The sequence below is a fragment of the Podarcis melisellensis genome, assembly GCF_964234715.1.
Source record: "Podarcis melisellensis genome assembly, chromosome: 13".
NCBI classification, from domain to species: Eukaryota; Metazoa; Chordata; class Lepidosauria; order Squamata; family Lacertidae; genus Podarcis; species Podarcis melisellensis.
The window spans coordinates 10,848,199-10,863,913 of NC_138545.1; the positions used below are offsets into that span (position 1 = coordinate 10,848,199).

Sequence of the window (15,715 nt, forward strand, 5' to 3'; positions counted from 1 at the left end):
AAGGTAAAGGTACCCCTGCCCGTACGGGCCAGTCTTGACAGACTCTGGGGTTGTGCGCCCATCTCACTTAAGAGGCCAGGGGCCAGCGCTGTCCGGAGACACTTCCGGGTCACATGGCCAGTGTGACATCGCTGCTCTGGCGAGCCAGAGCTGCACACGGAAACGCCGTTTACCTTCCCGCTGGTAAGCGGTCCCTATTTATCTACTTGCACCCGGAGGTGCTTTCGAACTGCTAGGTTGGCAGGCGCTGGGACCGAGCAGCGGGAGCGCACCCCGCAGCAGGGATTCGAACCGCCGACCTTTCGATCAGCAAGTCTTAGGCGCTGAGGCTTTAACCCACAGCGCCACCTGTGTCCCACACCCCCGACAACCCCTGACTAAAACACCCACTAAAACACCAACTCTTTTTGCTGGCTCATCTCACCCTTCCTGTTCAGCTTTCATTAGTACAAAAGGGATATTCCTCTCTCTCTCACACACACACACACACAATCCTTGCAATTCTTTACATCGAGAGATCATTTGGCCCCTGCCTGCGTCATGTCGTCCCACAGCAAGAAAAGAGAAAGGAAGTCTTCTTTGCTCTAATCAACTCCCCCTGGAACCTATTAAAAGTTTCTTTGATGAGGAACGGCGGGTGATGAAACTTCACCAACAAGTTTCTAAGGTTTTAATTAAATGAAGACAGAAGTTTTCGTGAGGTGGAAGAGTGATCAGAAAAAGCGCAGGAGAAACCTTCATAAAAGACTTTGAAGAAGGAGCGGGGGTGGGGTGGAGAGATCCGCTTAAAGTGTTATATTGGGGAAGGAATAAACCTTGCAATCTGTGTTTTGTTTTGTTTTGTTTTGAATTTAATGTCCCTGCCATCCTAATGAGACCGTCTCAAGTTGTTGAGTCCCAAACAGAGATGCTGTGGAGAGTCTAGTTTGACGTGGGAAGTTTTACCTCAGTCTTTGGAAGGGAAGAACACCTAGTAAAGAAAGAGAGGGAAATTCTCTGTGCATGGTCAGAGGCAATCCTTCCATTTGTTGCCGCTTTTGAAATTGCACATTCATTTGAGGGGGGGAGATTGAATTCTGGCGTGATCAAGCTTGGGGAAAAGTCCTAGATGGACCAGTTTAGTATTCGCATTGATATCATGTTGTATTTGATATCATATCATGTATCATTCGCATTTGATATCATGTTGTTGATGATAGTCTGCCCTTCACCCTAACATCCCGGCTTACAGGCTGCCATAGAGAATCAAACATTTGTTTATGGAATAAAGAAACAAACAAATAATATTTCATTTATTATTTATTCATCGCTTGCCTTTACACCCCACCTTTTCCTCCAGGAAGCTCAACGTGGTAGACATGGTTCTTCCCCTCCTCACTTAATCCCCACAAAAACTCTGTGATGTAGGCTAGGCTGAAAGGTGTTGACTGGGCCACGACATCCAGTGAGTTTCATGGCGCCCTCCCTGTGGTCTCCCAGGTCCTAGTCCGAGGCTCTAACCACTACACCACACTGCTTCTTTTCTACCGTAGGTCCACCCAGCTCAATATTGTCTACACAAGGGCTCTCTAAGGTATCAGGCAGGGAACCTCTCCCAACCCTACCTGGAGGAAAAATGGGAAGATGAGAGAAAGCAAAACAGACAAATTCACCATCTGTACCATCTGCCAATCTTTCCCCGCCTGAGGAGAACAGCCACTCATTTCCTCAAAGAGAAGACCTTCCGGTCCCTGAGTTTCTTCATGGCGTGCTTCACCTCTTCGTTCCTCAGCGTGTAGATGACCGGGTTGAGCACGGGAGTCACCACGGTGTAGAAGACAGCCACCACTTTCTCCATGGAGAAGTTCGAGACAGGGCGGGTGTAAAGGACAAGGCAAGGCCCCAGGAACAGCACCACGACAAGGAGGTGGGCGGCACAGGTGGAGAGGGCCTTGCGTCTCCCCTCGGCGGTCCTCCCTCTTAGCGATACCAGGATGATGATGTAGGAAGCCAGGAGGGCCAAGAAACAAACCAAGGAGATCATGCCGCTATTGGACACAATCAGTAGCCCTGTCAAGTAAGTATCAGTGCAGGCCAACTTGATGACCGGGGGAACATCGCAGAAAAAGCTGTCTATGACGTTAGGGCCGCAATACGGGAGGCGGATGGTGAGGACAGTCTGCACCAGGGAATGGACCATGGCTCCCACCCACAGGGCACCCACCAACCAGACACAGACCTTCAGGCTCATGATGGACATGTACTGCAGCGGATGGCAGATGGCAACATAGCGGTCGTAGGCCATGATGGTGAGGAGGAAGATCTCAGCACAGGCGCTGAGGTGGAGGAAGAAGAGCTGGGCTATGCAGCCGCCAAAGGAGATGGTCTTCCGGGCAAACAGGAAGTCGTGGAGCATCTTTGGTGCGGTGACAGAGGAATGGCAGATGTCGATGAAAGAGAGGTTGCCCAGGAAGAAGTACATGGGGGTGTGGAGACTCCGGTCGCAAACCACGGTCACCATGATGAGGAAGTTGCCTGCTAGGATGAGCAGGTAGATGATGGAGAAGATGATAAATAAAGCCAGCTCGAGTCGCCGCCGATTGCCAGTCAACCCCAAGAACACAAAATGGGTCACTGTGGTGTGGTTTAGACTATCCATTTAAATTGAGCAGAGGGAGGTCCATGCGACGAACCTGAACAGAGGGGGAAAGCATGGGTTGTCTATATCAGGCATGGCCAAACTTGGCTTCCAGCTGTTTTGGGACTACACTTCCCATCATCCCTGACCAGTGGGCCTGTTAGCTAGGGATGATGGGAATTGTAGTCTCAAAACAACTGGAGTGCCAAATTTGGCCATGCCTGGTCTATATATTTGTATATAAAACACAATACTGTATTGGCCCAAATATAAGCCACACTTTCCCCCCCAAATTCCGACCGTGAAAAGTTAAAGTGTGGCTTAAATTCGCGACCTTACAAAAATTGGTTTTTACGATATCGCTGCTGAAACAGACAAACAGAACAAAAAAATGTTTTCTTGCTGATTTGCAAGCTTGAAACTGTTGTGCAATTAACCCGTAGGATTTTCTTCTACATTTGCCATTTAGGGTGTGAGTGCCTGTGGAATTGTAGCAACTGAATAGCAATTTGCGATTTTAGCGATCGTGCGGTAACTTTTGCGGGCTTGCAAGATCAAAAGCTTAAGTTGGCTCAGAGTTACAATTCTACCAACTGCAGCGATTTTTCAGCCTGTAACCCAATTTAAGGGAGCGGCTTATATTCGGGTATTGTCTTTTTTTCTTTTTCCCCCTTGAATTTTAAAGGTGCAGCTTATTTGCGGGTGCGGCTTATATTCTGGCCAATACAGTAATTTATATTGTACATCATACATCATTGACTGTTTCCTCAGAGGCTGGACACTAGGCAAAGCTGGCCGGAGACATTTTGGTTACTGAGGCAAAGGGAAAAGATATTTCCTTCCCGCATTCCATGTACAAAAATGCCAGAGCTGCCGTTGTATATAAGGCTGCATGTACACGGTACATTTAAAGCACATTCACAGCATGAAGGCTGCTGTATTGGTTTAGAGAAAAAGTGAGTACTGTAAAAGGGCGCATGATAGAGGTGCAGACAATTACCGTATTTTTCCGTGCATAAGACACCCGCATGTATAAGACCACCCCTAATTTTTTTAACCCAAATTTAATAAATTAATTTGTTTAGCTTTGGGGGGGGGAGGTCACTTCCGCCAATTGCTCACCCACCTGCCCGCCACTGCCGATCGCTTGCCTCAACCACTGCCAATCGTACACCTCGCCACAGCCGCCAATTGTCTGCCTGCTCGCCACCACCGACAGCCCACCCGCCCACTTGCCGCAGCTGCCAATCGTCCGCCTGCCTCACCACAGCCGCCAATCGCCTGCCCAATTGCCACAGCCACAGCCAATCGCCAGCAGGCCTTGCCTAGGCCACCAATCACCCGCCCAGTCACCGCTGCCAATCCCTTGCTCGCTGCTGCCATTAATCGTGTGTCCCCCTCTGCATTCACTATGCGTGTATAAGACAACACTCAATTTTTGCCTAATTTTGCTTAGCAAAAAGCATTGTCTTATACACGGAAAAAATACGGTATGCGTGATGCTGAGAAAATGGGTACAGAAAGGTTTCCCCCTTCTCTCATAACACTGCAACTTGTGGGCACACAATGTAGCTGAATGTTGGAAGATTAAAGACGTATAAAAGAAAGCACTTTTTCCCCCATATGGTGCATGGTTAAACTATGGAACTCACTCCCACTGGAGGCAGTGACGCTCACCAATTTGGATAGCTTTAAAAGAAGAGCAGACTAATTCATGGAGAAGGCTTTTAACAGCTACTAGCCGTGATGTTTATGCTCTGCTTCCTGAGCTTGAGGCAATAGGCTTCTGAATACCAGTTGATGGAAACTGCAGGAGAGGAGAGTGCTTTTGTACTGCGTTGCCGCTTGTGGGTTTGCCACAGGCTTCTGGGTGGCTACCTTGAGAACAGAATGCTGGACTAGAGTCTTACATTCATATCAGACTCTCCAAGTGTCCCTATTTTCCAGGGACAGTCCTGGATTTACAGAAGCCATCCCGGTTTCTGATTTGATCTTGGAACATCCCGTTTTTCCTTAGGAAGTCCCTATTTTCATTGGAGAAATGTTGGAGGGTGTAGTAGGATGTCCCTATTTTTATCGGAGGGTATGAAGTTACGTGACACACACATCCCCAACCAAGGAGATAAGTGACTATACAATTTTAGAAGACAACTGAAGGCAGCCCTGGATAGGGAAGTTGTTTAATGTTTTATGATGTTCTTACATATGTTGTAAATTGCCCAGAGTGAGTGGAGCAATCCAGTCAGATGGGCAGGATATTATTATTATTATTATTATTATTATTATTATTCAGGACATCCCTATTTTCACCCAAGAAATGTTGAAGGTTATGTCAGATGACTTCCCCACAAAAGAATCCTGGGAATGGTGGTTTGTTAAGGGTACTGAGAATTGTAGTTCTGTGGGATGTAAACTACAGCTCCCATGATTGGGAGAAGTCATGTGGTTTTAATATATGGTGTGTACACAGCCTTACCTCAGTCTCCTACACTGCGCTTGAGGGCAGCAGGCTAGCTTAGACACACACACACACGTGTGCCTCCAGACTGTCAGTATTTTGTGGGAGGTATTCAAGTGCCTAATAATGAGTAGATTATTAGTAGTAATAAGAAGTGGCTTAAAGTGCTCTGTTGTCCTAGTGCGGAAAATCCAGTTTTAAAAAGAAAGAAAGACAGAAGGACAGAAAGAAAGAAAGAAAGAAAGAAAGAAAGAAAGAAAGAAAGAAAGAAAGAAAGAAAGAAAGAAAGAAAGAAAGAAAGAAAGAAAGAAAGAAAGAAAGAAAGAGAGAGGGAGGCTTTTGTGGTTAAGAAAGTGGCAGGAAGTGCATTAAAAAATATAGAATGATCAAATGCTTAATGGAAAACTGTATAAACACGCTGTATGCAAATCCAAATGAAAGCAGAATCCGTGCTTTTTTCTGGGGGGATGCAGGGACATACCGTACATACCCATAAACATTTTGTGAATCTTTGTACTTTTATCAATTTACTGTATTTATTTTTCCTGATTTGAACTATAAAATGGTGATTTTTCTTGAGAGTACCCCAAAAAAAAATTGGGGGGAGGGGAATCACTGAGCAAGATAGATGCTCATTTTCCTATAAAATTCCTGCAAGTAAATCAGAACAAATGCTTAATAAATGCAAAATATAATCGAACTTTTGCATAAGTGTTTTGCAAGCAAATCAGGGTGAATTCTCAATAAATAGGTAGGCTGCAGAAGCCAACACACACACATGTAAACACACACACACACACACACACACACGTAAACACACACACTAGGGACAGTAGCAAAATTCACAGTATGCATCCAACTGGTCCTTAATCTCCTGATCTTATCTCTTTGCAAAGAAGCCTCGCCTGCAGATTTCCCTGTACTGTACTGGTTGTGGTCATTGTTTAGAATTTTTTCGGATAGGACAATATTTGCTCTGATACAATTTAATGATAATTTAATTTAGTCAGCTACCGTCATCATCTACCCTTGGTTTAAACTGTCTGCTAACTGACTACTGCTATCATTCTATTTAAACTTATTATGGTTCATTATTAATCCGTGCAAAAATACAAACTGCATTGTGTTGTTGTTTCCTGTTTCCTGGGCAAACTGTGTGGATGGGTTGTGGGCGTCCATATGGACATCCTGATGAATGAACATCTAAACATGATTAGATCTCTTTTGACCTCACCTCGGCTCAGAAAACCTCAGGTGTCTTTCTCAAGGAGAAGTCTGTCTCTGTACTGGAGGAGCAAGGGGGTGGGATGGGCGTTTTGCAAAACCAGTGAAATGGGTCACACATTTGCTGCAGATGGTGACAGCAGCCACGAAATTAAAAGATGCCTGCTTCTTGGGAGAAAAGTGATGACAAACCTAGACAGCATCTTAAATAGCAGAGACATCACCTTGCCAACAAAGGTCCGTATAGTTAAAGCTACGGTTTTCCCAGTACAGTGGTACCTTGGGTTAAGAACTTAATTTGTTTTGGAGGTCTGTTCTTAACCTGAAAATGTTTTTAACCTGAAAGCACTACTTTAGCTAATGGGGTCTCCCACTGCCACTGTACCGCTGCTGCGCGATTTCTGTTCTCATCCTGAAGCAAAGTTCTTGACCTGAGGTACTATTTCTGGGTTAGCAGAGTCTGTAACCTGAAGAGTCTGTAACCTGAATTGTCTGTAACCCCAGGTACCACTGTAGTGATGTATGGAAGTGAGAGCTAGACCTTAAAGAAGGCTGATCGCCAAAGAATTGATGCTTTTGCATTATGGTGCTGGAGGAGATTCTTGAAAGTCCCATGGACTGCAAAAAGATCAAACCTATCCATTCTGAAGGAAATCAGCCCTGAGTGCTCACTGGAAGGACAGATCCTGAAGCTGAGGCTCCAAGACTTTGGCCACCTCATGAGAAGAGAAGACTCCCTGGAAAAGACCCTGATGTTGGGAAAGATGGAGGGCACAAGGAGAAGGGGACGACAGAGGACGAGATGGGTGGATAGTGTTCTCGAAACTACAAGCATGAGTTTGACCAAACTGTGGGAGGCAGTGGAAGACAGGCGTGCCTGGCATGCTCTGGTCCATGGGGTCACAAAGAGTCGGACATGACTAAACGACCAAACAACAATAAGTTGGTAACATACTGGCTAGCTGACAAGAATTTTTTTTTGAAAAGAACAGTACCTCTTCATTCTTGCTAGAACAGACAGTAACCTGAGGCAAAATGCCTACTTTAGTGGGCAATAACAAGCTCACTGGGTTTTCAACCAGCTCTGAAATGGCCATTAAAAAGGTAAACAGTAACATTGTTTTCAATAAGCTAAAAGACCAGAATGGGGATAGTTATATTTAGTAAAGTGAAAACTGAAGCAAAATGGTGCGGGTGATGAGTTCACCAAATCCTAATCCAAATCAATTTTGGCAAGAATTACATTATAAAGAATTAGCTATATAATGAATTGATTATATACTAACCTTTTATGCTCTTCCACATTCGTTTAATGCTCCTAACCCTTCTTTTAGCTTCTTTTAGATTCTTATAGTCTTTTATATGTACCTTCCGTTTAAATAATTTTAGCTTTCCGAAACATTTTACAAATTTTAAATGATTGTACCCAACCCTACTTATGCTAGTCTATTACTGTAATAAAATTTGATTGATTGAAGAATTAGATTACACCCCTACCACTCACTGCCCCTCAAGAACTGCCGCCTGAGGCAGCTGCCTTACTCTGCCTCATGGTAGGGCCAGCCCTGTTAAGAAGGATACTTCAGAAGAGTGCTAGATATTACTGGCTTGGGCTACACCAGGGGAATGTTTTATTGCAATATAAGGATTTATGATCTCTTTGTTTTTCTCCTTACTTTGCTCTCTTTCATCTGCCATGCCCATCTTCCTTCCTTCTCTCTCACAAATAATCTTGTCACATATCTACTGACAGCATTCAGCTAAGTTGTTGTTGTGTGTGGAAAGAGGTATGTGCATACAATAGCAACTTCTTTCCCTCTCCTCTCCTCCCTTTACACTCCACACACTCCGTGTCCCATAAATCTGCTCTGGACCCAGCTATCTTTCGGGAAAAACGCTTCTCTGAATTTTGTAGTACAGTTCTCCAGTCAAATAATTGTGTGTGCACATGCATGCATCTGTGCATGCATGCGTATTAGGTGAAAGAGTACACATAAATGTGCATAATCAAAAATAACATACAAAAATGCCTCATAGTAGGAAAAATTGCCTTGCAAAAATGTGTTTACCAGGCAAAATGGCATGCAATGATGTACAGGTTAGGAGAAAGTCACAAAGTGCTCGTCGTTTTCATAAGGACTCGCAAAACCAAATCACAAACGCGTATGGAAATGTGGGAGACTGCAAGTTAAGAGTGAAAAAATCAGAATCTGAATCTGAAACTGATAGATTCACCCAGCCACCATTTCAAACTTACGCATTTTTCGCTCTATAAGACGCACCAGACCACAAGACGCACCTGGTTTTTGGAGGAGGAAAACAAGAAAAAAAAATATTCTGCATCTCAGAAGCCAGAACAGCAAGAGGGATCGCTGCGCAGTGAAAGCAGCAATCCCTCTTGCTGTTCTGGCTTCTGGGATAGCTGCGCAGCCTGCATTCGCTCCATAAGACACACACACATTTCCGCTTACTTTTTAGGAGGGAAAAAGTGAGTCTTATAGAGCAAAAAATACGGTATATTATCTCCATTGGTTTGTATCCAATGGCAGCCCTACTCAGAGGAGACCTGCTGAAATTAATGGACCTAAGTTAGTCATGTCCACTAACTTCAATGGGACGAACTCTGAGTAGCCCTAGCAGTGGACACAACCCGCTCTGTCCTTGTCAAAATAGCAAATATTTACCTGAAAGGGTCAAGAAAGAAAGCGATTGTGACAAGGTCTTCATGACTTGATCCTACCTCTTTGTTATGATCTCTCCTTCAAGCTCGTTGCTTACCCAGAGTCCTTTTGGATCCACCTCTGAGATTTTCCTTCTTCCAAATATATATGAAGATTGAAGGTTTGTTTGTTTTTCTTGCAAGAACTCGGTGTGACATCTTGGAAGACAATGGAGGCAGAAGAAGAAGATCTTGGGAGATCTAAGCTCCTCAGACTAATTAATTCACCAAGGGGCTTGGGTGTTTGTTATTCTGAAGCTTTCCACATGTGCAAAAGGTCTTAGGCAGACTTTAGTAGCAGCTGAAGAATAAAATGTATTGTTTCTGGAAGGTACAGACCCATAACAGAGGCTATCGTGAGCTCCTTGGAGGATAAGTGGGATATAAAATTCAGTAAATAAATCAAATGAGGATTTTTCATGGGGGAGTTTTATTCCACTTGATTTCCATTACACTTTTTGAATGAATATCCATGGGCCTAAAACATAAAACTTTGTAGTAAAGGTGGAATAACTCTGTACATGCTTATGGGCTTGCTTGCTTTCCCCTCCAATACTTCAGGCGTGGATATAGGAACATTTATGTGCCCACAAAAGACCACTTGGCCAGGCCTCCATGAAAGCCTTTCTCTACCTGTGGTACAGAGGGTTGTGATTTTTTAAAATAAAAATCAGCCTTTGTGCTGTGCTGTTCATTGGTGCAGACCACTCTACTAATAAATGGCACAGCTACAGAGGTCAGTTGAAAAGTTGGCAACCTAACCAAGAAGCATTCACATCCTGTACAACAGCTTGCGGTGTGCAGTGGATTCTGAAGCAAGGCAAGTTGGCAAACAGGCTGCAAGAGTTCCCTTTCTTTTTTTAAAAAAAAAAATATTTTTTTTAAAAAAGAGTTTCTTTCCTTTCCTAGGGTCCTGTTGGTTAGCCAGTTGCCTGTTGCTCCTTCAAAGCTATGAGCTGAGGTTTGAATCATAGCTTCACAAGGCTCACGAGTTAAACTAAAGCACATACAGGCTTAGATTCCTCTCTTTCTCCTCTTCCACACATCTCTGCCTTTCTTATGCTTTACTCTTCTAGCCCTATGTCTGTCTGTCTGTCTGTCTGTCTGTCTGTATAAATATAGTAAAGGTCAGCATCATTTTTCCTGTTGTTGTTGATGTTTAGTCATTTAGTCGTGTCCGACTCTTTGTGACTGCATGGACCAGAGGACGCCAGGCACTCCTGTCTTCCACTGCCTCCCGCAGTTTGATCAGACTCATACTGGTAGCTTCGAGAACACTATCCAACCATCTCGTCCTCTGTCGTCCCCTTCTCCTTGTGCCCTCCATCTTTCCCAACATCAGGGTCTTTTCCAGGGAGTCTTCTCTTCTCATGAGGTGGTCAAAGTAGTGGAGTGAATGCAAATTCATACACCCCAGGATAAAACCTGAGCTGAGTGAAAGTATATTTATATATTGTAGACGAAGCTGGGCAGCATGCAAAAAGAAATAGAAAAGTTTTAGAATGAAGAATCGGAGTGGTATAGTGATTGAAGGACTGAGAGAAGGGTTCAAATCCCCAACTCAGTCATAAAGCTCACTAGGCAGCTTCAAGCCACTCACTGCTTATCAGCCTAACCTTCCTCACAGGATTGTTGTGGGGGTTGATAAGGAAGAGAAGGACCATGCATGCAACTCATTGGATAAAAAGGTGTCGTATTAATGCAACAAAAAATCAAAGAAACATAGAGATCCTTCCAAATAGAGATAGGGGAGGTATTTGATTTGGTTCACATTTGAAAGGCATTTCCTGAAAGGCATTTAAAGGTGGTTATTGCCTCTTAAACCACCTGTGGGAGAGAGAGATTGGTTCCCTTTGGCTCAAATTCTGATACCATCCAAAGCTGTAAGGAGGCAGAAACTTTGCACACCTTCCTGTCAGATTTAGTGGAGAAGTAATATGGATCCTAGAAAAAGTAGTTCATTGAAGACCTTCTATAATGTCTTCCCAGACATTGGATAACTTTGGACATTCTGAGCCAAATACCAATTTCTCTCCCTGGATCAAGTTCTCCATTTTGGATTATTTCCTTCTTCTTCTTCTTCTTCTTCTTCTTCATCATCATCATCATCTTTCTGAATGGGCAGAAGTTTACCCACCACCAATTCAGGAAGCAAGTACACTTAACCATCTTTTAGTATTTTGTTTCTGAAGTTTTTCTTCTTTTCAGCTTATTTTATTATTGTATTTGAGCAACAAACAGACAACAGAGAGAGAGAAAGAGGAATATGAACCTGACAAAAGCACTGCTTATTTTCCCTACGAGCAATGTTTCCAAAAGCTGGCCTTATCATGCTTCCATTGTCATCTTGTTTTCCTTCACTATTCTCCTTGTGCCACCTGTACAAGGGACAAGGTGAGAGAAAAGTAGATATGGTCTTTCTTACCTAGGAGAAAAAGTGCAGTGGGAGAAAACTCCATAGTTCAATGCAGAGCTCTACTTCAGCAATAAATCTCACAAACACTTAGCTCCTCTAGGTGGAAGTTGAGAACAAGGTTCCACATCACAAGGGGTTGGGGGGTGTATACTGCGGATGAAACTCAGAAAAGATAGAAACCACTTCCTTTCTTAACTTACAAATACAACCCTGCAATATTTGTTTAGGAAGTTGCTCTTTTTTTTACTTTGGTCTTCCATTAGAGTTAGAAAGCGGTACATGCCTTCCTCCGGTTCACACACATTGGGTACATGAGCGGTGTTATGTACTGAATTGAATAGGATCCAAACTGCAGCAGTCTGATTGGTCCTAGAACAATAGGATCCAAAAGGCAGCAGTCTGATTGGTCCTAGAACAATAGGATCCAAACTGCAGCAGTCTGATTGGTCCTAGAACAATAGGATCCAAAAGGCAGCAGTCTGATTGGTCCTAGAACAATAGGATTCAGAATGCAGCAGTCTGATTGGTCTTAGAACAATGCAGCAGTATGATTGGTTGGCAGGAACCACCCAATCATGCTCCAGATAGAAGTGAATCCACAACCTGATTGGCTTACAGTAGAATTCCAGAATTAGCCAATCATGGGCAGCCCATTGTGTAAATAATGTATATAAAGCAGATACTTTGAGGGGACTTTCATTCATTCCTCCTCACCACTATGAGCTGAATAAAGAGCATGAAATCACTTTGCGACTCTGAGTATATTTCAAACACGTTTTCATTTCTGTCTCCCCGCCTTTTTCTTCCTATGGATGAGAAATGGGGGCTTAAAAAACTGGCTCACCTCTGCCTGCATAGAGATGTAGGTCATACTCACGTTGTACATTTAAATCACATGGTGTGTCCCCCCCCCAAAAAAAAAAAATCCTGGGAACTTTGGCGTGCTTGTTTTCTCCTGGTCTTGAGAATAGGGCTCGAGGGAATGGCTTCGAGTTACAAGAAAGCAGATTACGACTCAACATTCGGAAAAACTTTCTGGCAGTAAGAGCTGTTCGGTAGCGAAACAGATGTCAGTGAGAGGTGATGGACTCCTCCTTCCCTGGAGGTTTTTAAGCACAGGTTGGGTTGCCATCTGTCAGAGATGCTTTAGCTGAGATTCCTGCATTGCAGGGGGTTGGACTAGATGACCCTTGGGTGCCTTCCAACTCTAAAATTCTGTGATTCTATGAAATTGCAGCTCTGTTGGGGGGGAGCTACACTCCCTCGGAATCTTTCAGGGGAGCCATGACTGTTAAGGCAGTATAAATGTGGATTAAATGCAAGGTGTGGGGTGGCACCTGAGAATTTGAAGCTGGAAGGTAACTTGGAGGTCATTTAGAGCCAGTGTGGTGTAGTGGTTAAGAGTGGTGGACTCGTAATCTGGGGAACCGGGTTTGATTCCCTGCTCCTCCACATGCAGCTGTTGGGTGACCTTGGGCCAGTCACACTTCTTTGAAGTCTCTCAGCCCCACTCATCTCACAGAGTGTTTGTTGTGGGGGAGGAAGGGAAAGGAGAATGTTAGCCACTTTGAGACTCCTTCGGGTAGTGATAAAGCGGGATATCAAATCCAAACTCTTCTCTTCTTCTTCTCCAACCCCTTAGCCCAGCACATCTCAAAGAGAGCAGGAAGCAGAGAACTTCAATTCCAAGAGTGGTTTAGCGATCCATCCCTTCTCCCTGGGAACTCGGGCAATTGTAGCTCTGAGAGGGGAACGCAGGTATCATAACGGCTCTCAGCAGCCTTAGCAAACTGCAGTTCCCAGGATACTTTGGGGGCTGTTAAAGTAAGGTTGCCAGACGTCCCCGTTTCCTGGGGACAGTCCCTGAATTTACAAATCAGTCCCCACACAAAATCCATTGAAGTTGAAAAGTGTCCCCGGATTCATTGAAAAAAATCTGGTAACCTTCTGCTAAAGTGGCATAACAGTGCTGCAGATTAGAGTTGTTGCCATATTTCAAAAAGGGAATTTAAATTTTTGAGTTACAGATAGGCAGCCGTGTGCATGCATACGAAAGCTCATACCAAGAACTAACTTAGTTGGTCTTTAAGGTGCTACTGGAAGGAATTTTTTGTTTAAATTTTTGAGGTATTTTTAAGGAAATTTGCCAAAATCCAAATGTCTGACATCAGTTGCCATACGTCCAGATTTTCCCTGGCATTTAAGCGATTCCCTCCTAAACACTGCTTCCGGCTGCAGTATTCGGTCTATGTCAGGGAAATCCCGGACACATGGCAACGCTACAGATGTGTGGGGCAGATGTGGCCTCCTGCACTGCTCACACAGGCAAATTTTGTGCAGTGTCTGTGCAAAATGCCACCCCGTTTTTCTTTAATCTGGGCTTGCTGGTAAGATAAAAAGCCCTGCAGAACCAGAGCAGATCCAGATTCAGTGGGGAAGTATTATGGGATGGCATTTTGATGGGGATGCCGTGTGAAGCACATACCTGTCAGCGCTGAGTCCGCAACAAACCACATTTTAGCCTTAGAAATAAATTCCTTGGCAGAGGATAAACCTCTGGTGAAATCTGCTGGGCAGATCTCGAGTTTAAAACTCGCTGATATTAAACACGAAGGTCGAAAGAAGGCACATTTTACCACATGAGGTGGACTTGAAAGAAAACAAAAGTATATTAGGAAATGATTTATAATGAATTGAAAAAAATGTTTAGAATTACTTTTGTGTAAAAAAAAAAAATCCTGAAGCTTTCCTACTAGGAATGTTAGGTCCATAAATACCTGAGGATCAGAAGAAACTATTTATATATGCTACAACAGCTCCACAGATGCTACTTGCCCAAAGATGGAAGGAGGACAAACTACCTACAGAAGAAGAATGGCTGATAAAGATGATGGACTATGCCAAAATGGTGAAAACGACCAGGAAAATCAGAGATCAAGAGGACAATAAATTTAATAACGAATGGGGAAATTTTATAAGATACTTGAAATAACACTGTAAACAATTAAAAAAACAAAAATAACCACTTGCAATGAAGCATGAACTATAGTAAGAACTGAGTTTTAAGAAAACATGGAGAATATGATACAATGCAGTTTGAAAAGAATATCTAGGGAAACCATGGAAGGGTGGAGGGAAGTTCTGGGATGCTAAGAATCCTATTTGTAACTTGATTGTGATTTATATATGATGCTAATTGTTAAAAGTGAAAATGATTTTTTTAAAGAAAAACAAATTAAGATGTTAAACTAAGAGGTTTAATATCAGCAAGCAAGAACAATCCACAATTCATTTCCAGTAAGTCTGTTGAATAAGGAATTGTCGAGAACTGTAAGGCGGAAACCGAGATAGTTGCCTTCTATTCTCTCTCTCTCTCTCTATCGTTTCATGACTGAACATATAAATCTGGTTCTCTTTCCTCCACTGAGGTGACGAGCCCCAAAACTAGAGGGAGTAAAAGGCTACCATCCTTACCTTTGTACCTTATGGTTGTGTCCCTCTGGTGGATGGTTTTAACATAACGGTCTGGTAAACGTTGCAAAAGAAATTATGTGCTGTGGAGATGGAAGGGGTGACTTTTAACGGATGGTATTCCTCTGGTGGAATTCATGTGCGCACTGGCATTTAGATTATAAGGTTACCAGAGTTTTTCCAATGAATCCGGGGACACTTTAAATAAATAAATAAATAAACAAACAAATAAATATGTGAGAAAGAGACAATTACAGTGGTACCTCGGGTTAAAAAAAGGTAAAGGTACCCCTGCCCGTACGGGCCAGTCTTGACAGACTCTGGGGTTGTGCGCCCATCTCACTTAAGAGACCAGGGGCCAGCGCTGTCCGGAGACACTTCCGGGTCACATGGCCAGTGTGACATCGCTGCTCTGGCGAGCCAGAGCCGCACACGGAAACGCCGTTTACCTTCCCGCTGGTAAGCGGTCCCTATTTATCTACTTGCACCCGGAGGTGCTTTCGAACTGCTAGGTTGGCAGGCGCTGGGACCGAGCAGCGGGAGCGCACCCCGCAGCAGGGATTCGAACCGCCGACCTTTCGATCAGCAAGTCCTAGGTGCTGAGGCTTTAACCCACAGCGCCACCTGTGTCCCACCTCGGGTTAAGTACTTACGTAATTCATTTTGGAGGTCCGTTCTTAACCTGAAACTGTTCTTAATCTGAAGCACCACTTTAGCTAATGGGGCCTCCTCCTGCTGCTGCTGCTCCACCGGAGCACGATTTCTGTTCTCATCCTGAAGCAAAGTTCTTAACCCGAGGTACTATTTCTG

The 15,715-nt window shown here is 43.8% G+C and overlaps 1 protein-coding gene across 1 annotated transcript; it reads right to left on the reverse strand.

Moving 5' to 3' along the window:
• Positions 1-1,699: 1,699 nt before the first annotated feature.
• On the reverse strand, positions 1,700-2,638 carry LOC309354951 (olfactory receptor 4E2-like; the record flags this gene model as incomplete). The annotated part of the gene is made up of 1 exon (XM_081885266.1): positions 1,700-2,638. One exon carries the CDS (start codon positions 2,636-2,638, stop codon positions 1,700-1,702), a length of 939 nt encoding a protein of 312 aa, XP_081741392.1.
• Between the last annotated feature and the right edge of the window lie 13,077 nt (positions 2,639-15,715).